The sequence below is a fragment of the Nannospalax galili genome, unplaced genomic scaffold (genome assembly GCF_000622305.1).
Source record: "Nannospalax galili isolate Female #2095 unplaced genomic scaffold, S.galili_v1.0 scaffold1426, whole genome shotgun sequence".
Lineage (NCBI taxonomy): Eukaryota > Metazoa > Chordata > Mammalia > Rodentia > Spalacidae > Nannospalax > Nannospalax galili.
In genome coordinates this window covers 9,016-33,441 of record NW_008354702.1, presented here as the reverse complement: position 1 = coordinate 33,441, position 24,426 = coordinate 9,016, and the positions used below count along the sequence as shown (strand labels likewise).

At 41.5% G+C, this 24,426-nt stretch overlaps 1 protein-coding gene and 1 pseudogene across 1 annotated transcript; both read right to left on the bottom strand.

The window, feature by feature from the left end:
* Positions 1-1,365: 1,365 nt before the first annotated feature.
* On the bottom strand, positions 1,366-23,081 carry Sephs1 (selenophosphate synthetase 1). The gene is made up of 8 exons (XM_008851887.2): positions 23,036-23,081; positions 22,824-22,927; positions 19,907-20,014; positions 18,703-18,857; positions 15,999-16,089; positions 13,982-14,081; positions 4,589-4,801; positions 1,366-2,652 (listed from the first exon to the last, which is right to left on the bottom strand). The coding sequence occupies exons 2-8, from the start codon at positions 22,917-22,919 to the stop codon at positions 2,438-2,440; spliced, it is 978 nt and encodes a 325-aa protein (XP_008850109.1). The 5' UTR covers positions 22,920-22,927; positions 23,036-23,081; the 3' UTR covers positions 1,366-2,437.
* Positions 5,648-11,329, bottom strand: LOC115067494 (annotated as a pseudogene).
* Positions 23,082-24,426: the final 1,345 nt, after the last annotated feature.

Genomic DNA, 24,426 nt, shown 5'->3' with positions numbered 1-24,426 from the left:
ACAGCCATGAGTTTCCTCTTCCCCATCACTTGATTCAAGGGACCTAAAAATTATCTCCTTAGTCTCCCACTCCATTGCTGGGTCACAGTTCAGACATGGGAAATAAACAAAAGTCAAGATTCAAAAAAAGTTGGGCATGGTGGCACATGCCTTTAATCCTAACACTTAGGAGGCAGAGACAGGCCGATTTCTGTGAGTTCCAGGCCAGTTGGGGTTACAGGGAGACACAGTCTCAAAAAAAAAAACAAACAAAAGAATTTCCTGGACAGCTCCACTTTCTTCCTCTCTTCCTTCTGTAACATTGCTTTTGAGATTGGTGGTTCTCAAACTTTAGTATGCAAAGCCCTAAATAAAGGGCACACAGTTACAACAGATGACCTTGTTCCATATCCTAGAAACGCTGACTCTGGGAGTCTGAGGGAAAGGGCAGGAATGTCTCTCTTGACAAACATGCAGGGAGATTCTAATGTAGAGGTTCCTGAGCACTCAGACCACCACTGAAGAGACCGGTTTTCTACCACCATTAATTCCATGGACCTCTAAGTCCCTTGCATTTTCTCCTTATAAATATGAACCTTTACAGAGATGATTTCCATAGAGTATTATCTGTTAACTTTCCAAAAGGCCAAGAAAAGCACCAGCCTTTGGGACAGACTATACACAGAATTAGCACAGATTTCAACTAAAGGGGCAGGTAAAAAAAAGCAAGCTCAACAGTCTGCTCTCTGTACTCAGAGGGTTCCAACACATTTTATTTTGTAGACCACTGGCGTGTACTTTTGAGGACCAACGTCTGCATAAATTCCTATAAAGTGTCCAATTAGTGTCCGTCTCATGATAGCCTCCTCTGTGCAGTCTGGCAGACTTGGAGGCTTCAGTTGAAGCTAGATGTGTACACAGCAGCCCAGCAGCTCCTGAAGGACACAGCCCCATTGTAGCCTTTTCCTTCAAGGAAGCCCCGTTGGCCCAACGACAGGTAGTTTCCAATGGTGAGGATCAAGGAGGCTGGGTTTACATGGTGTGGCTCTGGTGCCTGTTAGGAATCATTTTGCAATTTGGAGAGTTCTGTGGTACCTTTTCTCCTATGAAGACCGGGACTTAAGCCTTTGTGCTTAATGACAGGAATCCCCCAACTGCTGAAGAGGTTAAAAGCCTCTGTTTTTACGAAACACAGATAACATCCTCGTAGATTGCCTATTTGTTCTAGAACTACAAAATTTAATTCAAGAAAATATAGGTCCCCTGAAAGACTTAAAAGTTTTACAAAACTAAAATCTAGTTTTCCCCAATAAACTGTACTTTAGGTAAAATCCTCCCAATGCTTCTAAATAACACTAAAAAGGGCATCTGATTATACAACAGCAATTTAAAAAATTAAATATTTATTTGAATAACAACTTTTAAGTTGGGGCTGCAATGTTGGCAATGCAGGTTTTTAACACAGATCACAAAACGTGTGCACAAAAAAAGTACTGGCGCAAAGACAAAGGGATGCTAAGAATTAGGCTAAAGAGCTGCTGATTTGAAGAAAATAAAAGGTCTGAAATCACTATACAAAATATAAAATGTAGTAAATACTACCATCCACAGAACAGTCTTTATTACTGATTATATTTAAAAATTATTTGTGGAGTTAATTATACTGGTTTATAAATGATTATTATACATGAAGCCTCCAATCGGAAGGCAATTCCTTGCTGCACTATAGAACATCTAATTAAACTGCAAAAGATATTCTTTTTTGTTACTGGTAAAGAAAACCACTAATGGTATTTTACCGCAAATATCAGGAAAGTTATTTAAAAAAAAAAAAAAAAGAAAATTTCTTTTTTGTCTTCAAAGTAATTTCCATGCAGAGTAAAGCACTAGCCTTACTAAACTGAATGAGCTACTGGAGAACATCCTGGGTCAAAGAAATGTTGAGTTATTAGACTCAGTTTTACAAATCAAAGACAAAAGACTCATGCAACTCTACTAGGAGACCATCATGTCACTTACCAAGTCTGTCTTTCCAGAATGCCATCAGAGACACTGAAAGACCAGACTGATATGATAAATATACAGAAAATGAAAAGACACAGACTTCTCAATGACACTACTCTCCATAATGTCTGTGCGGTGTGAAAGCACCTTTAGAAAGCGCCTATGCGGCAAGAGATATGCATCTAAAGATTCAAAATGAATCAACAGTATTAGATAACAATATCATTCTCAACTCAGAAGCTGCCTCAAGATTGGGTGCATCTTCATTTAATGTAACAGGAAAAGAAGGCCATGGATTTCATTTTATTAATTGCATCGACTCACAATTGACCTAGGGTCATCAGATGTGTAGACACAACGAGATTTTTGTTGTTCTTAAGAGTCTTTAATTGAAGTGATGGCAAAGGAAATAGATTTATTTAAAAAGAAAACCAAACAGATATTTCTGTCTAGATTAAGAGGTGGCACCAGGTGTGGGATTCACGTTTTGAGTTGCTACTTGAGGTGCGACTTCAATGATCCGGGGTTTGTCGATGATTCTAGCGGTGCGGTTGCCCTTCTCTACGATCCCAATAATCCATGCTTGGTGGCCTTCACCATATTTAGGGGACTTTATCTCTGCACAGAACCGAGCTGCTTGTTCCCGTGGTAAACAGATTAGCAGGCCTCCTGACAGAGAAAAAGAAGAGAATTACTATTTGTGTCACTTTGGGAGCAGATCAGATTTCTCTGCCTCCATCAAAGATTAAACAGACACTGCTCTTTCCATTAATCTAAGGCTGCTCTATTCTGGAGACTAGTTAAGTAACCTGTTGGTAAACATCTACTATGTTAAAACACCTAACACAAAAGAGCAAACCCTAAACTGAAATGATTTATTTGATAAATTCAGAGAAAGGTGCATGAAACCTGAATCACACATGACAGTGACTCTTCTGTTCTACACTCAGGAACACAGGAAGGTAGGTGAGGCCACAGTGATACACAACAGTGACTTATATTCCACACTAAAGGAACTCAAGAGGAGGGTGTGTGAGGCCTCAGTCACACAGGACAGCGACACTTCCGTTCCACATCAAGGGAAATGCTCCTTTTCAATGTGATGCCCTACAAGGATTCCTCATCTCAGCAGATGTTGCTTTGTCATTATTTTTTTTAACTTAAGACTCATGGAAGGGGGCTGGTAAGATGGTTCAGCAGTTAAGAACACTGGCTGTTCTTGCAGAAGACCCAGGTTCAAATCCCAGCACCCACACGGCAGCTAACAAGTGTCTATAACTCCAGTTCTAGGAGATCTGACGCCCTCTTCTGTCCTCCAAGGGCACTGCACGACAAAGGTGCACCTACATACATGCAGGCATAACACTCATAAACATAAAATAAAAATAATCAAATAATAAACAAGTAAATAAAAAAGAAGACTCATGGAAGATGTATACTTGAAGGTATCTAGGCTTTAACTCCTAGCTTTCTGCAAAGCACAGGAAGTATCAACTTTCTTTCCTATTTCTAGCAGGCAGCCCAGAAAGTATTTCTAAGTAATAATAATATAATCATTAAAAACAAAAAAAAACTTACCAATGTACTCTACTTAAAAATATACATATGCCTTTAATCCCAGGATTTGGGAGGCAAAGGCAGGTGAACCTCTGTGAGCTACAGGCCAGCTGGGGCTACAGGGAGACCCTGTCTCAAAAAGACCCCCCTCCAAAAAAAACCCCAAAACTGGGTTCTGGAAAAAGGAAATAAACTTAATGGACTGCTACATCATTAACTCATGTAATTAATGCTCATTTGGTGCCCCAGTCAGACTCCAGTTAAAGGGACACTTCCCTATGAGAGCTACTTGTAGAAATGTTTTAAGCAAGAAGTTGAGGGTTCTTACAAAGGCTGTGAGGCCTGGTGAAGGCTATCTCCTAAGATGCCAAGGCACTCATGGGATGGCTTATGGTCTCTACCTGAAACATAGTATATATGCTGTTTCACTCTTAAAACAATTTTAGACCAGGCTGGCCTCAAACTTGCAGTGATCCTTCTGGCATCAGGATTATAGGCATGTAATACCACACCTGGCTCTTTTTGTTGTTGTTTTGAGAAAGGGTAGCCTAAGAGTTTTGATTATCCCGCCTCAGCTTCCCTAGTAGTGGGTAAGTGCCATGATGCTCTGCAAAACACCAATTTTAGACATGTTTTAAGAAAAAAAAAAGCGGCCTTCTTTTTTCTTGTTACTTGTGGTTTTTACAGTTTATGCCAAGCATTAAATTGCCAATGAAAATCAGGTATGATTCATCTTTTCTGAACTCACCTCCCATATCACTTCCATTACCCTACCTGAAACAGTAGAACAGCGGTATGGCAGTGACACATGCCTTTAATCCCAGCACTCAGAAGACAAGAGGCAGGTGGATTTCTGAGTTTTAGGCCAGCTTGGTCTACATAGGAGTAGGCTACCTAGGGCTCTATAAGTGAGACTACTCTGTCTCAAGAAACCAACCAACCAACCAACCAACCAACCAACAGAAAACACAGGAACATCCAACTCAAATTATCACTCTCAGTCAGATAAGGATGGAGGGGACTGGAAATCCATAGCAGGGGCTTGTACCTGATGTCTCTGGGCAGGTCCCGTGCATGAGGCCGAACATATTTCCACAGGCTTTGCTAACGGCTGCCATCTTGGCCAACACAGGAAGGTTGTGAATCACAAACGACACCTCGTTCCTCTGTTGTTTGGCCAGGTTCTGTGCGTGGCCCAAAATCCCAAAGCCTGTGATGTCAGTAGCTGCATGGGCATTGAACGTGTGCATGAGGCCTGCAGCTGAGAGAGGCAGAGGAGTGACTGAGAAAAATCTACCTTTTCCCACTCAAAATCTTACATAAGGACAGAAGGTACACAAGAATGGATACCACATAGTAAACAAAAACCAGACCAATGCTGGAAGTTGACTTCTTGTCTTTTTGCCTGTGAGCCTGAGGCTTTTAATGGTTGTGACAGCTCTCTAGCACTAAGAAGTTGATTTCTTACTGCAGTTTAAACCATCTGACAAACTGGAAACTATCAGCAGTTCCATTCATGCATAGAGGAATTAAAATCTCAATGAAAGAAACCTGTCTAAACCAGCCTAAAATCAAACAAGGCTTTTAAGAAATATATGATGACTCAAGCCAGGCATGGTGGCACAGCCTTTAATCTCAGAACTTGGGAGGTAGAGGCAGGCAGATCTATGTGAATTCAAGGCCAGCCTTGTCTACATAGCAAGTTCCAGACCAGCTCGGGCTACAGAGAGACCTTGTCTCAAAAAGACCAAAAAAAAAAAAAAAAGTATGACTTAAATAATCCTTGCTAGAGATGAACCTTTGAAAATTTATTGAAGGTTTTGAGAAAAGTCACTATGTAGTCCAGGTTCCACCTCATAATCTTTCTGCTTTAGCCTCTCAAGTGCTGGGAATAGAGCATGTGCCATATCAGGCGTTCTTTATTCTTTTCTTTTTTTGGAAAAATTTTTAGAATTTTATTTATTATTTTTATTTTATGTGTATTGCCTGCATGTAGGTAGGTGTATGACAATGCCTGTGGAGGACAGAAGAGGGTCTGGAGCCCCTGGAACTGGGGTTATGGATGGCTGTTAGCTGCAACATGGGTGCTAGGAATCAAATCCGGGTCCTCTGAAAGGGCTGACCTATCTATCCAGCCCCATCTTTATTATTTTCTTAATTAAAACACAACCAAGTTTTATTTTTTAGAACAGTTTCAGGAAAAAGAACAAAAAGATTAAAACTGAATTAAATGCCAGAGAGCTCCCATATGGCCTCTATCAACATTCTGCATCACTACATTCAGTGAGTCTAACTTAATTCAACATGAGGGCTTACTCATGTTGAAAATTTAGGCCGACTCACTCTAGCCTCTGAAATTATCAGGCAGTTGGCCCAGGGTATGGGAATACACGTCAGCAGGACCCTAGATTGTCTTGGGAACAGGTCAGCATGTCCTAGAATGCACCTGCTAACTTCAGATTTATGGCTTCTGTAGGTTATGCTTGGCTTGCTTGTGCAAAATAGTAATTGTTTAACAGAATAGAAACTGTTAAAGGGGCTTTCCACTTGTAAGCTTGGGAACTTAAACTTCTCACCCCAGGTTATGGTTTTTCTGTATAAAAGCTTACCCTAGAGATGGCTCGGGGCTGTACTTGGGTTCCAACACCCTTGTGTAGTTGCTGGCCAGCTAATAATAGACTTTCATTTAGTAAAAGTTTGAGTGGTCTTCTCTGGTGAAGCACCTCACAACACACAGACAGCTGTTTCACATGGCGAAAAGGATGAGAAAGGACACCATTAGGCAAAAGAGCCCCATGGCCTCCAAGAAGGCAAAGCCCAGAATTGTGCAGAAGAGCTGTCTCTTCAGAGATGGGTTCCTGGCATAACCAATGGTGAGGTTCGCAAACACAGTCCCAATCCCAGCTGCAGAGTCAGCTACCCCAACCCCAACGAATATGGCTGCCATGTTGACGTTGCTCAAAATGGTGCTGGTTTGGAAGCTGCAGCTGAAGTTCTCATCTGCCAATGTCTCTGGTTGGTTCAACACCACTGCAGATAGTGGTCGACTCAGTAGCTCAGAGGTGCTCCTGATCAAGAAGTGGGTAGAGATGAACTTGGAGCAGGGATGTATTTTCACAGGGTGAAGGGCCAAGGCAGGAGAGCTCCTACCAGTGCAGAGAAGACAGAAGGGTGGAGGGAAAGGAAGAGGCTCACTCTTTTTATTTTTGATTATTTTCTTACTGTTGACTTTGAAGAATTCTTCCTGAATTTTGTCTATCAGACCGTTATCAGGTGTTTTGTAAAGACTTTCTTCTACTCTGTGCTTACTTTTTCATCTTTTTTTTTTTGTGTGTGTATGGGTGTGAGTGCATATATACATGTGGAGGCCAGGGGGCAACCTTGGATGTTGTTCCTCACGTGTCATCCATCTTGCTTTTTGAGATAAGGTCTCTCACTGGGACCTGGGGCTCACCAATTAGACCAGGCTGGCTGGCCGTGAGCCCCAGGGATCCACCTAACCCTGCCTTCCCAGCATTGGAATTACAAGTGTATGCCACCACACAATTAATTTTTTCAATGTGGGTTCTGTGGTATTAAAGTTCTCATCACTGGTGGAAAAAACTTTACCAACTAAGCTGTTTCCTGAACTCCCCTTTCCATCTTCTTTCCAAAATCTTTGTTTTGCCTGCATGTATGCAAGTGCACTCCTGCAGGGTTCAGAAGATGGTATCAGATTCTCTAGAACTGGAGTTCTTGATGGTTGTCAGCTGCCATGTGGGTACTGGGAACCGAACTTGGGTTCTCTGCAAAAGCAGCCAGTGCACATACCCACTGAGCAATCACTCCCCCGCCGATATTCTTAAGTGTGTGTGTGAGTATTAAAGATTTATTTTTTATTTATGTGACTGTTTATGTGTTTGTGACTTTATGTGCATCACATGCATGTAGGTGCCTGAGGAGGCCAGAGGTCCTGGAGTCCTCTGGGGCTGGAGTTACAGGCAGCTCACAACCTGATGTCCGTGCTGGGAAAGAAATCCAGGTCCTCTGCAACAGCAAGAAGCACTCTTAACCACTGAGCCATCTCATCTCTCTACCCCTTAACTGCAGTTTTCGCAGAGCAATTTTTTTTTTTTTTTGTCTTTTTGAGACAGGGTCTCCCTGTATCTCCAGCTGACCTGAAACTCACTATGTAGACCAGGTTGGCCTTGAACTCACAGAGATCGGCCTGCCTCTGCCTCCCAAGTGCTGTGATTAAAGGCTTGCACCACCACGCCTAGCTGCAGAGCAATTTTCTTAAGTCCAACATCCATTTTTTTCTTTCAGAAGTACACATCTGATGTTGAATCTAAAGACATCCCCAAATGCACTGTTAACCTAAACTTTCCATGTTATTATCTTGACGATATATAGCTTTTTAAAAAAAAATTTAGGTCTATAGCTATTTTAATTTTTATGAAAGACATAGGTCTGTGTCTGGACCCTTTTTCATTTTCTTATGTTTCTGTATATGGACGGCCACATGTTTCAATCGCACTTGCTGAATAGATGATCTTTTCTTCACTAACTTAGCTTTGCTCCTTTGTCAAACTGACTATAGCTGTAAGCCAAGTATTTCTGCTTTTTTTTCCCCATTCTGTTCTACTGACCTACAAACTTGTTTCTTAAAAGTAAGGAAAAAATGAAAAATTTTATTTTAAAAATGTATTGTTCCAGTTGGGCATGGTGGCACACGCCTTTAATCCCAGAACTCAGGTAGCAGAGGTGGGTGGATCTCTGGGAGATGAAGGCCAGTCTGGTCTACATAATGAGTTCCAGGCCAGCTGGGGTGACAGGGACAGCCTGTCTCAAAAAGATAATAAATAAATAATAAATAAATAAATAAATATAAATCAGACTGTGCAAAGGTAAATTAATTATAAGCTATCTGATGAACATTATTTGGTCACTGGTAAACTACCAATGAAATATCTCAAAAATGATGGAGGAATTCTGAAACATGTAAACAGAAAACTGTTTGGGGGAGTAAGTACAGTCAACTTTTTTCTAGACTAGTTTTTAAAGCCTTTCTATAGTGTGCATGGTATTCCACTTTCCTTTCTTTTCCTTTCAGTTTTTTGAGACAGAGTCTCACTATGTTGTCCAGGTCTGCCCTGAATTTACTTGGTTGCCCAAGAGGGCTTTGACCCATGATCTACCTGATTCAGCCTCCTGATTCAGCCTGGTAAAATACATATTTATGGAAGATTATTCTGGCTCTAAGTTGCTATGTAACAAATGACATAAAACCTCAATGGGTTAAAATAATATTTATAGACTGAGGAAATAGCTCAGTGGGTAAAGCACTAGTCATACAAGCATGAAGCCCTGAGTTCAGAGTCAAGAACCCACACAAAGCCTGCTGAACATCTGTATTCTCAGAACCCTTAAAGTAAGATGGGAAGCAGAGGCAGGATCCCCAGAACTTAGCATATGCAGCAGTGAACAAGAGACCCTGTCTCAAACAGGATGGAAGGCAAGGACCAAAACCCAAGATTGTCTTTGACTTCTATATGAGCTTCATGGCCATGCACCCCCCTCACCCTGACACAAAATTAAGAAAAAAAAATAAATTTTTTTTAGAAACCATGGTTGGAATTTTAAATGAACTACAAGAAGTGTCCCCTGCTTACATATTTAACTGGTGTGTCCCATAAATGTGAACACCAATAAAAACTTGAGTGCAACATGCTTAAACTAGAAGTTGGAGAGATGGCTCAGTGGTTAAAAGCACTTGCTGCTCTTCCAGAAGCCATGTTTAGTCCCCAGCACCCACACTGGGAAGCTTACAAATCACCTGTAATTCCCGACTCGGCAGATTTGAAGTCCTCTTTTGGCCTTTGTGGGTACCTACACATGTGCATGTGCACATATGCACACAAGCACGGGCACGCGTGCACACACACACACATATAAATTTAAAAAAAAAAGAGGGGCTGGAGAAATGGCTCAGCAGTGGAGAACACTGGTTGTTCTTACAGTAGATCTGGGTTTGAATTCCAGCAACCACATGACAGCTAATGACTGTCCATACCTCTAGCCAGGGGATCCAACAATCTCTTCTGTCCTCCACGGGCACTGCATGACACAGTGCACTTACACACATACAGGCAATACACTCATACACATAAAATAAAAATAAATAAGTTAAAAAAAAGACTGCTTAAATTATGTCAAGTGAGCCCCTTGACAAAATTTAAATAAATTTTCTATGTTAGAAAATTGCAAATAAAAATTTTAATTTCAAGCTGGGCATGGTGGCACATGCCTTTAATCCCAGCACTCAGGAGGCACAGGCAGGTGGATCTCTCTGTGAGTTCAAGGCCAGCCTGGTCTACATAGTGAGTTCCAGGACAGCTGGGGCTAGCTACAGAGAGACCCTGTCTCAAAAAGGCCAAAAAAAATTTTTTTTTTAAATCTCAGAAACCAAGCTGACCATTTGCAAATACACTAAAGCATAGTCCATAGAAATTTACACTGAACCTAGTTACAGCAGTCTAATAAAATTTACAATTTCCTAAGAGGTTACAGGCAGAGATAGGGATATAGCTCAGTTGTGTATAGCAAGCACAGATCACTGGATTTGACTCCCAGCACTTCATAAAAACTGTGCATGGTGATACATGCACTTGGAAGGTGGAGGTAGGAAGATCAAAAGTTGAAGGTCATTTGCAACAACACAGTTAAGTTTGAGGCCAGCCTAGGCTACATGAGATCCTGTTTCAAAAAGAAAAACCAAAACAAAATAAAAGGTCATAGGTAAACGAATAATTTGTCTCAGCCTGAATATTTAAGTGATTTGAAGTAAAAACAAAACAAAACAAAAAACACCCCAAAACAGAACTCCTTTTTTTAAATGTTAAAGCAAACACTATGGAGAATATTGTTAAAATAATCTGACAAGTGCTAATTCATTCTGATGTCTTCAGGATTCGGAAATACCCCAGTGATGGCTGACTCCTTCACACGAAAACAACAACAGTAACAATAACAACAAAACCACCTATAAACTTCTATGGTTATTCACACAACTGCAATAGAACAAGAGACTTGCCTATTGATAAGTCATGCCCTCTAAGAAGAATCTTGGTTGTAACTATTATCAAAGTGGAGGACAGTGTGCACATCTTATGAGACAGAATTCAGAGCAGACACTAAATCAGAAGCACGGAGATATGTCAATAGGAAATCTGATGTCAATGGGCTATACAGAGCTCTGGCTAAGTCATAGCCTGAGTTTACAAACTTTTAAAAAAAATTTATTATTTTTATTTTACATGTATGAGTGTATTGCCTGTATGTATGTGAGTGCACCTGTGTTATGCAATGATGCAGAGGTCAGAAGAGGGCTTCGGATTCCCCCGGAACTGGAGTTAAGGATGGTTTGTAGCCACCATGTGGGTGCTGGGAATTGAACCCAGGTCCTCTGCAAGAGCAGTCAGTGCTCTTAACCGCTGAGCTATCTCTCCAGCCCCCCTGAGTTTACAAACTTATATTCAATTTCAAGGAGCTCATGGTGAGTGGTGGGGATATCTTCATTGTTACCTGACCACATAAAACCTGAATGTAAACACCTGAAATGAGAAAGTTCTTATGACCAGTTACATAACTGACAATCCATGTTAAATTTAACTTCAGTTCTATTTTCTTTTCTTTTTTTTGAAAAGTTCCAGCTGACCTGGAACTCACTATGTAGACTAGGCTGGCCTTGAATTCACAGAGATCCACCTGTCTCTGCCTTCTGAGTGCTGGGATTAAAGGCGTACGCCATCCCACCGGCAACTTCAGTTCTATTTTCAAATGTTTAGTTTCTCTAGAAGTGACCTGTTAATTTCTAGAATATTTTTTCTTTGACTTGGAGCTTACAGGTAAAAACTACTCAGCCATAGTAGCCTGACTTCCATTTCCTATTTATAGGTTTGTCTGACAGTCACAAAAGCTATTTTGCTACAATTAAAACAATATTTAGGGTTAGGCATGTTGGTGCATGCCTCTAGCCCCCGCAGAGGCAGGCGGATCTTTGTGAATTCAAGGCCAGCATTGTGTAGATCATGAGTTCAAGGCCTTTTGAGACCCTGTCTCAAAAAGACCAACAGCAACAACAACAACAAAAAAACCAGCAACAACAACAAAAAAACCCAAACCAAGAAACAATAGGGCTGGAGAGAAAGCTGTCAGTGAACTATGAATTTGATAGTTGATAGAACCCAACTGAAAAATCTGGGCATGGTGGCACATGCTGGGGAAGTAGAGAGGGGCAGATCCCTGGGGCTCCCTGGCCAGCCAGTCTAAACTAATTGGCAAGCTTCAGACCAGTGAAGAGACAAGGTAAAGGGGCTGGAGAGATGGCTCAGCAGTTAAGAGCACTGGTTGATCTTGCAGAGGACCCAGGTTCAGTTCCCAGCATCCATATGGCAGCCAACAACCGTCCCTAACTCCAGTTCCAGGGGAATACAATGCCCTCTTCAGATGTTCTCAGGCATTGCATGACACAGGTACACTTATATACATGCAGGCAATACACTCATACACATAAAAAAGAAAAATAAAATATTTAAATAAAAAAATAAGGTGAAGGGCACTGTCCTGGTTTGTTTCTCCATTGCTGTGACAAAACACTCTGACCAATACCAACTTGGGGAGGAAAGGGTTTATTTGTCTTATATCTCCCAGGTCGCAGTTCATCAGGGAACCCAAGGTAGGAACTCTGGGCAGGAACCTAGAAGCAGGAGCTGGAGCACAGGCCATGGAGGAGCACTGCTTACTGGCTTGCTCCCCTGACCCCTGCTCAGCCTGCTTTCTTATATAGTATAGGCCGACCTGCCCAGAGTGTCACCACCCACAGTGGGCTGGGCCCTCCCGGGTGGGCCCTCCCACATCACTCAATAATCAAGAAGATGCTCTTACAGGCTAGTCCAATGAAGGCAATTCCCTAATTGAGGGCCCTGCAACCCAGGTGTGTCAAGTTGACACTAAAGCTATCCAGCACAGACACCCAAGGTTGACCTCTGGCCTCCGCACATGCATGCACCCACCTATACATATACACAAAAAAGAAAGTACTCTTAAGTACAATATAGCATTGGTTTGTTGTTTTTACATAACTGCATAAAAGCCTACAAAACAAAATAGTTTATCTATTCATTCTAGTAAAACAAATTATTATTGCCTAACTTTGAAAAAAAGAAAGAACTGGGGCTAGAGAGATGGCTCAGGGGTTAAGAGCACTGACTGCTCTTGCAGAGGACTGGGGTTTGATTTCCATACCTACATGGCAACTAACAATCATCCTTAATTCCAGTTCCAAGAGATCTGAAGTCGTCTTCTGACTTCCATGGGCATTCCATGTACAGGTTACATGCAGGCGAAACAGTCATCCACAGAAAATAAAAATTTTAAAAATTATCCAGGTGTGGTAGCTAATCCCAGCACTTGGGAGGCAGAGGCAGGTGGATCTCTATGAATTCCAGGGCAGCTGGGACTTCAGGAAGACCTTGTCTCCAAGAGACAGCCCCCTTGCTGATGCCCTCTTCTGGCCTCTGCAGGCACTACACAGATGGCACACTCATACAGACAGGCAAAATACTCATACACAGGAAAAAAATAAAAAAGAAAATTGAAACCTCCCCCGCAAACTTTATATTACAAATTAAAGCCTGGTCTGCCTACCTCATAACTGACAGGATGAACTGCTTCTGGTGTACTTTTACTTCTACTATACTTTTAAAAGAGTGCACACTCTTGCTGGGTATGGTGGTGCACTCCTTTAATCCCAGCTGTTGTGAGGCAGAGGCAGGTGTATCTCTGTGAGTTTAAAGATAGCCTGGTTTCCACAGTGAGTTTCAGGCCAGCTAGGGCTACAGGGAGAACCTGTCTCAAAAAGATCAATAATAATAAACATAAATAGATAAATAACTGCTGTGCATCTTTTCAGCACTTCTTAAAGCATACTATGAAAACTGTCCTCAAGGAGGAGTGAGGCACATGTGCACATTATAGTGAGAAATTTTCTAATACAAGTCATATTCAGCATTTCACTGAGAACATGCCATGCTCCTTGACTTATGATGATGGAGTTCAGTCACCTGACATCACTTTCAATATCATGAAAACTGAAAAACTGTTAGTGGAATTGCAGTAAACAAAGCTGTAAATGAAAACCATCTGGCTCTGGATTCCCATTAGTGACCAATGAAAGAAAAAGGAGATCCCAAGAGAAGAGAGGTTCTGAAGTTACCAGCTAAGTCTTACCCCCGGGATCTCTTTTTCTCCATCAATCACTTTTTGTATGATCGAAGAGTTAAGGGAAAAAATATCAGGATTCAACTAGGAACTGTATGCCACCAACTAACCCTGAAGTATCTGTTCTTGGCCCTTTCCAGAACATTTGCCAACTCCTGAACGAATGGTTTTCACCCCATACCTGTTCTGTTGAGTCGTGCCATGTTCATCATTGCTTCTTGGTATGCCAACTCTACGTCTTCTTGGGTGACCACTAGCTTAATTTTATTCCATTTTTCAGGCTAATCATAGAAGCACAGGCAAGAGAGAGAAGAGGAGAAAATGGGATTAATCTTCTAAAGACTAAACAAAATGAGTTGTTTTTTTTTTTTACAGACAGGGTCTCCTTATAGCCCCAGCTGGCCTGGAACTCACTGTATAGACCAGGCTTGCCTTGAACTCACAAAGATTCACCTGCCTCTGCCTCCTGAGTGCTGGGACTAACGTTTATTCTTAGTTACCTTCTAGAATGTGTGTGTGTGTGTGTGTGTGTATGCATGCACATACAACACACACTGCTGATCAAACCAGGGCTTCATACATGCTGAGTACTTCCTGTACCACTGAGCCCCAGTCCCAGCCATGCTGACTTTGATTTATCTAATGTTCACAGAAACAGAAGTGTTCTCTTTGCTGCCCTGTGAGTACTACTTTGTGTCTAGTAGCACTATCATCATGCTACCTCCTGCTCATCCCACCCACATTTCTAGAATCAAATACTGTAGTTCATTGGATATGAAAACCTAGCAGGACACACAGCTGTACTCCTCTCACTTGTTCAGGTGTAAATCACTTTAACACTTTTCAAGGGATGGGGATGTGGCTCAGACAGGCACTTACCAAGCATGCATGAGGCCTCAAACACCAAAAAAAGAAAAAGAAAGGTTTTGTTTCATGCCCTTGCCTCTCTTTCCCATCTTTTCTATTAAGCTGATGGCTTCCACTTCTGTTAGACTTTTCTGACTTTAACTGAATCCTGCAGCGAACATATTTTGAAACAAAGAGCTGTGAAAATTCCAACCACATCCACAATGAACAAAGCCTTGGGTGACCAAAAAGGGAACCACCAAAGGGATAAAAAGGCCTTTGTCTGGTTTTCAAAGATTCTAGCACCACAACTGCAGGGATCATGGCACACTGATACCACAGTCTAACTAACTGCTCTATGATTCATACATTCACTTACCACCCACTGCTAGACATCAGCAATAACTTCCATCTACCCCTTATTCCATTACTTCCATCTCTCCCAGAAGCAACAACCACTCTTCTACCTGTACTTATTATTTACCTTTGAAAGCTGTTATACTCAGAATATAGAGGCTAAAGCTACATGCTACAGCTATTTCTAATCTTTGTTAAAAAAAATAGTGCTGTTATGTAGTATTTGGAACTTGCTTATTTCAATTCTGAACACTTACAAAAATAAAGCAATGGTGGGGAGACCAGAAGGCCCTGCACCTCATCATTACCCTGTGCCTGTCCTGCTTCTAGTTGCCCTTCAAATCCTAAGCCTGAGCGGTCACACTGGACGGCCCTTCTGTGGATTATCCCTGTAACAACCTTCCAGTCTGGTTTACATCACTAGGTGAGAATGGAAAGTAAGCATGTGGCAGTCTATGAGAATTTCTCACTGGCTACATCAAGCCACGATATACCTGGCTGATAAGTGGCAAAAATATTCATTATTCTTTTCTAACTGTTTCTCAAGACTGGTAGTTTCAGGTGACAGTTGCAGAAATTAAACATACTATGATAATGTAAGAACACATCACAATCTTACTCATTTGTAAGTTGCTATGGCAATTAAAAAAAAAAAAAGAATGACTGTTCAGTGGGACAATGCTTAGGAGAAATATCCTTTCCTAGATTCATTCTCCATGAAGAGAATCATGTATCTAAATGTTCTTAGTTGCTAATCAATCTAAAGATAAAACCAGCATGCCAGAACAACTCCAAACCCCACAACTAACACATCAACAACTAGCCTTATTTATACTACTTCAAATGCCATCTTCTAGATGTCTCCTCCACAATAAAGATTTTCTTTCATAAGACCTCTAAAAATAAACAAAAACAACAACAAAAATCACTGCAACTCTGAAAGCTAATTGTTAAGCCCATACACCTACCCCTACATCAAACAGCTCTTTACTTACAATATCCAGCCACTGGTGCACAGCAACCGCAACTTGTGTCCCCAGGGGTTTCGTTAACACCAGCACGTCCCCTGGTACCGCATTATCTGGCCTGAAGAAGGTAAAAGAGCATGTTCCAGTTGAACTAACCAAAGAGATAAACTCATTATTATTATAAGGAAAAGTCTATTAAAAAAAAAAGTTTCACAATTGCAATTTACTTTTTTGGTGTACAAGGATCTGTGCACGGGTGTGTGTGTGTGTGTGTGTGTGTGTGTGTGTGTGTAGGCCAGAAGTCAACACTGGCAGTCATCTTCAATCTCTTTCTACCTTTTTTTAAAATTTATTTTGGTCTTTTTGAAACAGGATCTTCCTGTAGCCCCAGCTGGCCTGGAACTCACTATGTAGACTAGGCTGGCTTCAAACTCAGAAATCCATCTGCCTCTGCCTCCTGGAGTGCTGTGATTAAAGGCGTATTCCATTGCACCTGGCTCCACCTTATTTTTTTAAGACAGAGTCTTTCACTGAACATGGAGCTTACCATTTCAGCTAGACTGGCTGGTTAGTGAGCCTCAGGTATCTTGTCTTTAGCCCAGTGCTGGGATTACAGGTGTACACCTCCACACCCAGCTTCTATGTGGTTGCTGGAGAGAGTACTCAGGTCTTCATGCTTGAACAGCAAACACTTTACCTATTGGATCATCTCCCCAGCTCCTTGAACTTAAAACTTAAGCCAAATCCCACCATGTACTAGATAGAGCTTTACAACCTGATACTTATGCTACTGCTGGGACAAAATGTTAAAAGGAAAATGGAAGCACACATAAGTTTAAGCATATGCATCAATTATCTATACATTAGACAAACAGGAAAAAAAAAAGAAAGGTAGCAACAGCAAGTTATGCGGTCTTGAAAAGCTCCATCAGGTATGACTCCAATTTATAGATCAATCCGAAGTCAGAATAATCTGAGGCAGTAACTTTCCATAGCCCAAGTTGGCTTGGAACTTGCAATCCTCCTGCCTCATTCAACCAAGGGCTTGAATTACAGGTGTGGACCATGATACCTGGTCATGGTCAATCATATGGTAGAGAGTCAGATAGGACTTTTGGGTCGTAGGAATTGGCTGAAATTGGAGTCTAGTATTTTGGTGATGTCTACATCCAAGTTCTCAAACTCACACTGCCCAATAATGAGTTTCTGACTTGGCATCCAAAGGCCTGGGTAGTCCCTGTCTAGAAGACAGAAGCCAAGTACTAAAAAGAGAATCCTGGAAAAAAAAGGATCGAATCCTCAAAGACACTAGCATATACTTGTATTCTTACTACCAGAATGGGTCAGTCACCAAGCCTTTCTCAGCTCAGCTCCAGAAGCTGTGCACAGAACTGCCCAACCAACCCCATGTACTGGCTCACTCAAACACACAGCAGATGAAAAAGCAGGCAGGACAGATTTCAGAACCAAACATACCTCACTTTCTGCTCCTGAGTCCACACATACACACACACACACACACACACACACACACACACACATGCCCCCCACACAGGACAAAACTGCACTTAAGGAGTATTTACAACAACTTTATTCATAAATAGGAGAAAACAACCCAAAAGCCCACCAATCAATGAACAAAATATATGGTGTATATAAACAGTGGATTATTTGGCCATCGAAAACAAGCATTACAGATTTATGCTACAATTTGAAGATGTTATGATAGGTGAATGGAGCCAGATACAAATGCTATATAGTGCATTCCATTTATGAAAAAAGCTCACAATAGGCAAATATAGACAAAAGGTAGTTTAGTGGTCTTCAAAGCATTTGGGGGAGGGAATGTTCTGGGAATTGTATAATATGGTGATATTCACCCAATGTTGTACTAACTATACATCATTAAGTGCTGGGATGAGGATAGAGCTCAAGCACAAGAACTTGCAGTCTAATCTCGAGTACAAGAAAAAAAAAACAACCCCCCCCCAAACCAAACCACTAAGAACAGAAACTAAAATGCTGGCATGGTGGCACTTACCTGTAATTCTTGGACTGAGGAGGCTGAGGCAGGAGGACTGAGTCTGAGGCCAGCCTGGGCTACAGAGATACACCTTAAAGTCAACCCAAAATATAGACAAATAAATGCTTAAGTATATGTTTGTGACATTTTGTTAAGTGAATTTTACTTCAACTTAAAAAAAAACTAAATTGGGGGCTGGAGAGATGGCTCAGTGGTTAAGAGCATTGACTGCTCTTGCAGAGGACCCAGGTTTGATTCCCAGCACCCACATGGCAGATACAAACTGTCCTTACTCCAGTTCCAGGGGAATCCGAAGCCCTCTTCTGACCTCCGCGGCATTGCACAACATGGGTGCCCTCACATACATGTAGGCAATACATTCGTACACATTAAAAAAAAAAAGAAAAACAAAAAACCCTAAAAAAATCCCTTAAAATTGCTCAAGAACAGGATAAAGTACTGACACATGCTACAGAGTACGTAAATCTGGTACAGAGGACCAGCAAGTGACAACTGAGTGGGAGAATTTCCTCTTAGGGTGATTATGACAGACTGGTGATTCCACACTCTGGAAAAGGCAAAACCCACTGAAATGCACACTTAAAATGGGAAAACTATATAATAAATGAGTTTACCTTAATACATCTATCTTTAGCGAGAGAATGAGAGAAAAAGAGGCCCAGCGACATGAAACAAAAACCAACTTACATGATAAACTCATTGGGCTGACAGACCGTTGTGGCAACTCCTCCTAGGACAATCCAGGGGTTTAATACTGTTTGGCCGCCTGTTACAGATGTCCCTGCTTCCTCTGCTGCATCTTTAAAACCCTGTATAATTAGCGGTATCACTTTATCCCTTTCCTAGGGTTTAAAAGGACACAAATGAAAAGTCATATAATTCTGTTCAAAACCCAGAGAGGGTTCTACTTTTGTAATTATAAAAAGAAAAACAAAATAAAACAAAACAAAAAACCCTAAAGGAAGAACCAAAAGCTGACAGACAGGGCAGGTATAACAAAAGCAAGGCACTATTTCTTGTAAGCATGTTATTGTTACAAAGCAAATGAAGGCTGGGCCCTGAGACTGACGACCATAGAAGATAGTCCTCCACTGGTCCTGAAAAGCACCAGTCCAGCTAACTCCACATATACCCTTGCTTTCAAAGAAGCTTACACTTTATCAAGGACTGGGGAGACTTCCTGAGGGCTAGGAGGTAACATACTCCCAGTAAAGCCCTTGCTGAGACCACTGGGTACCACTGATCAAAGGATACACTGCCAGGGCAGAAAAAGGGCCTAAAAAACTGGGTTACCTGTAAAACAAGGCAAACTGGTTGGGGTGGGGGATAAGGGACATGGAAGGGGAAATAAAAACAAGCATCTGTCAAAAATTACCTAAATAGGAATTAATTTCTGGTTCAAAAAACAGGTAAGGGAGACTGCATGTGAACATGTGAGGCCCTAAACCCACATAGGAGGTTGTCTGCTCTCTAAGTGTCACAGGCTCTGAACCAATAAAGGTAGTGCCTGACCCACAGGCCTGATACTGAGGAACTGTCAGTATAGCCTAAGCATTATTAAAATAACCAAAGTCAGCCAGGCGTGGTGGCATACGCCTTTAGTCCCAGCACTTGGGAGGCAAAGGCAGGAGGATCTCTGTGAGTTCAAGGCCAGCCTGGTCTACACAGTGAGTTCAGGTCAGCTGGGACTACAGGGAGATCCTGTCTCAAAAAGACAAAACAAAACAAAACAAAACAAAAAAAATAAATAAACCAAAGTCTAGCTTTCAGTCTACCTAGAAGATATGGAAGGAGCAGGTGGTAGAAGAAAAGGCTAGATGCTCATTCTAACTTACTGATAATTGCCCAAAAGGAGAGCCAGAAGAAATACTCGAACCTCCTACATACTTACCCTGTCAGTCATTTTATTACTGACTCCAAGGAGCATCAACATGTTGTCACACTCTGTGACTCCCATTGCATAGAGGTCACTGAGGACATTGGCACATGCTATCCTGCCCTAGGAAGAGAGTGGAGATGTGAGAAAGGGCAACCAGGGACTTTCTATCTATAGAAATAAAGATGGAGCCTATGAAGCAGGGACCTCTAAGAAGAAGCCAGGACTTTTCAGGAAGCGCAGCTCTCAGGATATAAGTTTTTAGCTGGTCACTTTCAACTAATCTTCAGGCCACCCCCCCCAGACACTCCAGGAATCAGCTCCTCTCACTTGTGCAAAACAAAGAATGCACATGTTTTTCCCATTCTGAGTTTCAGAGCCCTGGCTGTCTCAGATGCAGGAAGGTGTGGAGGTTAGATAGAACTGATGACCTGACAGAGAGCCAGGGAGTAAGGGGCTGTAAGTAATCAGGAAAAGCAAACTTGGAAATAAGCACTTATCTTAAATGGACTACAAAAGCACTGATTGGTTATAGACTAGGATATGGGCTTTGCAGGTAGACTGAGAAACTTCTGTAGCTTCTTTTTGAGGCTGTAAGAAATAAACGGGGTTGCAGAGATGGCTTGCTGGGTAAGAACACTGGTTATTCTTGCAGAAGACCTGGGTTCAAATTCCAGCACCCACATGGTGGCTAACAACCATCCATAACTTTTTTGTCCTCTATGGACACTGCATGACTAAGGTACACTCACACACATGCAGGCATAACACTCATAAATCAAATAAAAATGTTTTTTAAAGAAATAAACAGAAAAATCATCTGAGAAAGAAAAATAATAGAGGACTAAAGTCATACTGAAGAAAAAAAGGACTTCCCAGTAAACTTTATGAAGACCTTAAAACAGTATTCCATAGGAATGTGGCAATAAAGAATTTTTTTTTTTTTTTGAGACAGGGTCTCCCTGTAGCCCCAGCTGTCCTGGAACTCACTATGTAGACCAGGCTGGCCTTGAACTCACAGAGATCCGCCTGCCTCTGCCTCCCGAGTGCTGGGATTAAACGCATGCATCACCATGCCTGGCAAGAATTTTTATTGCCATGGGAATTTTTAAAAAAATATGTTTCTATTGTCTTTTTTTTTTTTAACAGAGAGTAAAGAGAAAATGAAAAACTTTCCTTCTGACATAAGGATAATCAAGTTTCAAAGCAGTACATCATTTCCAATGACTAATTCTTTTTTTGGGGGGGGGGACTTTTTGAGACAGGGTCTTTCTGTAGCCCCAGCTGTCCTAGAACTCACTATATAGACCAGGCTGGCTTTGAACTCACAGAGATCTGCCTGCCTCTGACTCCCCAGTGCTGGGATTACAAGCGTGCACCACCACGCCTGGCCTATGACTGAGTTTTTTATGTTCTTATGAATCTGTGGCACATCAGGAGCCTTCTGGAAACCCACTAAACATTTGGAAACCTATTCAACAGATCCAAAGTTGGTCTTCTACTGAGAGGTGGCAATCACTAACCACAAAGGCAGGATTTTACTGATTATTCTCAAGTGCTTTGAAGAGATGATAAAAAAGGATAGATTCTGGTTTTAACTTCTGTGCCACAGGGTTAGGTTGGGCCCTCCTATCTCTAATGAGTGCTGCTCTAGAGGAGGGAAAGATAAGAGGACATATTAGTTCCTGATGACCTGCTTACTCATCCTGGCTGATACCCTGGAGATAAGCATTCCTGGCTTACTACCTTAAGCCTGAGTTCCTACGTGTGAAGCCTGATCCCAGTGTCCTTGCCTCACCAAAAGGACACCTGGTATTTTTAAAACAAGTGGGACAGTCCTGTCTCAGCATTGACAGAGCAGCGGGGTAAGAGGCTGAACAGATTAAAAGGTTGGTGACTGTAAGCATGCAAGAGAGACTGGGAAACAAACAGTGAATGAATGGGAAATGAACAGTGCATGATCAGTAGCTAGACTCGTGTGTGTGTGTGTATGTGTGTGTGTGTGTGGGCATGCACACGCACATGTGTATTTGGAGGACAGGGGTTGATGTCAGGTGTCTTCCTCAGTCACTTTTTACCTTTTTTGGTCTTTTTGAGACAGGGTCTCTGTGTAGCCCCAGCTGACCTGGAACTCACAGATATCTGCCTACTTCTGCCTCCCCAAGTGCTAGGACTAAAGGCAAATGCTACCATGCCTGACTTACCTTATTTTTTGAAATAAGGCTTCTCACTGAACCTGGAGTTTACTGATTCAGCTAGACTGCCTAGCCAGTAAGTCCCAGGAATCTTCCTTTCTGTCTTTCCAGCATTACTATTACAGGTATAAGTTGCCATGGGGGTCCAAACTCATGTCCTCTCGCTTTCATGGCACACACTTTACCACTGAGCCATGTCCACAGCCCCAAGTAGCTACAACTTTAATTCAGTGGTAGATTGATATCATACAGTGGCATATAATACAGAGGTGAGTGAACATTCCTAAGGATAAATGTTCAAGAAGTCCAATTGTGATGACATGCCAAGTTCCTTTAAGTACGGTAGGAAACATTTAGAATTAGTGGTATTACAAGTATAACCTTTCTAGCCCCAAACAGAGGAGAGGTAACTTTACAAATGTCAAAGAGAGACAGGTACAGGAAAGAAAACAGAGAACACCACCAGTCAATAGCTTCTCTTAAAACAACAGGTGCTGTTATAAAGATGTACACTCAGGTACAAAAGCAGCAGAGGGATTTCCCTTCTCTACTTGATTCATGCATAGTGTCAAGTGTGAGCAGGAGACAGAACAGGCTGCCATAACTGCAGGAGTGAAAGCAGGAATAGGATTATAGCAAAAGCAGAAACAAACAGCCCCAAACCCATAGACACATACAAAACCCAGTCAAAAGCAAAATCCCAGTTCAGTTATAAACACATACGAGGTCAAACTTACCATCATGTAAGGGTCATCGACGATAGGATAAATATAATCTGTGGTTTGAACCAAGGAAAGACCACCATGCCTCAAAGGAATGACGCAAGTATCCATTCCAATGCCTGAGAAAATGGACGACGTTGTCAGTACCCAAAATTAAAAGAAGAAAATCACTTACTATTACATGATTGACGTTCTAAACAGCAAGATTTCTGTAGTAAGACACTTACGGTAACTCCACACTGCCAATGAAACCACGTTTCTCCTATCAAGAAGCGGAACTGAAATAAACGTGAAACATAACTAGCTTAGGATAGAAAATATGATCAGAATTTCCTAGTTACCAAGACTTCAATATGGCATAATTTTTGAAGCTTCATGAGGTCTTCCTTCAACAAAAGTTTTCTTTTTTGTTGTATTGTGCTGCTTTACTATATTCCTGAGTGTGCTTGATGTCGTATAGAGTTTCTTTGAAGATGACAACAGTACAAATGGAACTTGGGCTATTTTATCCATAAATAATTGAGATATCATGATTGTAACATTTTTAGATAGTACTCCATTTTCCCAACAGACTCTTTCTACTATATGTGACATAGAGAAAAATGTCATTATTACTATTACATTTTGGCCTAAATGAAATGGTAAAAGTAAGGCCAAAGCAGGAATTAAAAGTTTTCAACCATAAGCCAGGTGTGGTGGTGCATGCCTTTAATCCCAGCACTTGGGAGGAAGAGGCAGGTGGATCTTTGTGAGTTCAAAACCAGCCTAGTCTACATAGTGAGTTCCAGGCCCGTTGGGGCTACAAGGAGACCCCGTCTCCAAAAGAACAAAAAAAAGATTTCAAACAAAGCCACTTGATGTAATTGATGTTGGCTTATTTGACTTCTGATATTTAAGTAAACCTTGGATTGTAAGAAAAAATATGTTGTTGGTATATAATGTTTGCGTCTTTTCAGGTGTAGATTTCATTGCATCTTCATTTTAACAACAGGAAGACACTGCTTTCAGTGTATTTGTGCAGTCAGTTATCTTCTCTTTAGCGAGTTCATTGAGACTGCTGTGTCAGATCCTTCATAATATCTGCAATTTGCTTTGCCTTTGACCTAGTAGTACCACTTCCAGGGATCAGAGTTAGGAGGTCTTTATGCCTGATGTCGTATAGAGTTTCTTTGAAGATGACAACAGTACAAATGGAACTTGGGCTATTTTATCCATAAATAATTGAGATATCATGATTGTAACATTTTTAGATAGTACTCCATTTTCCCAACAGACTCTTTCTACTATATGTGACATAGAGAAAAATGTCATTATTACTATTACATTTTGGCCTAAATGAAATGGTAAAAGTAAGGCCAAAGCAGGAATTAAAAGTTTTCAACCATAAGCCAGGTGTGGTGGTGCATGCCTTTAATCCCAGCACTTGGGAGGAAGAGGCAGGTGGATCTTTGTGAGTTCAAAGCCAGCCTAGTCTACATAGCGAGTTCCAGGCCAGTTGGGGCTACAGGGAGACCCTGTCTCAAAAAGACAAAAAGAAAGTTTCCAAGCATATACACAAACACCCAGCACCTCTGTGTGCTGGGAAATGTGTGTGTTTGTATACATATTTGTGTGTGTG

What these genes read in the sequence shown, in the direction of transcription:
- Sephs1 (XM_008851887.2), bottom strand. Translation starts at nt 22,919, where the DNA reads ATGGATACTTGCGTCATTCCTTTGAGGCATGGTGGTCTTTCCTTGGTT. An exon ending in CAGCCCAATGAGTTTATCAT is followed by an intron (nt 16,090 to 18,702) that starts GTAAGTTGGTTT and finishes TACCTTCTTCAG; the next exon opens with GCCAGATAATGCGGTACCAG. An exon ending in GGCACGACTCAACAGAACAG is followed by an intron (nt 4,802 to 13,981) that starts GTATGGGGTGAA and finishes TGCCTCTCTCAG; the next exon opens with CTGCAGGCCTCATGCACACG.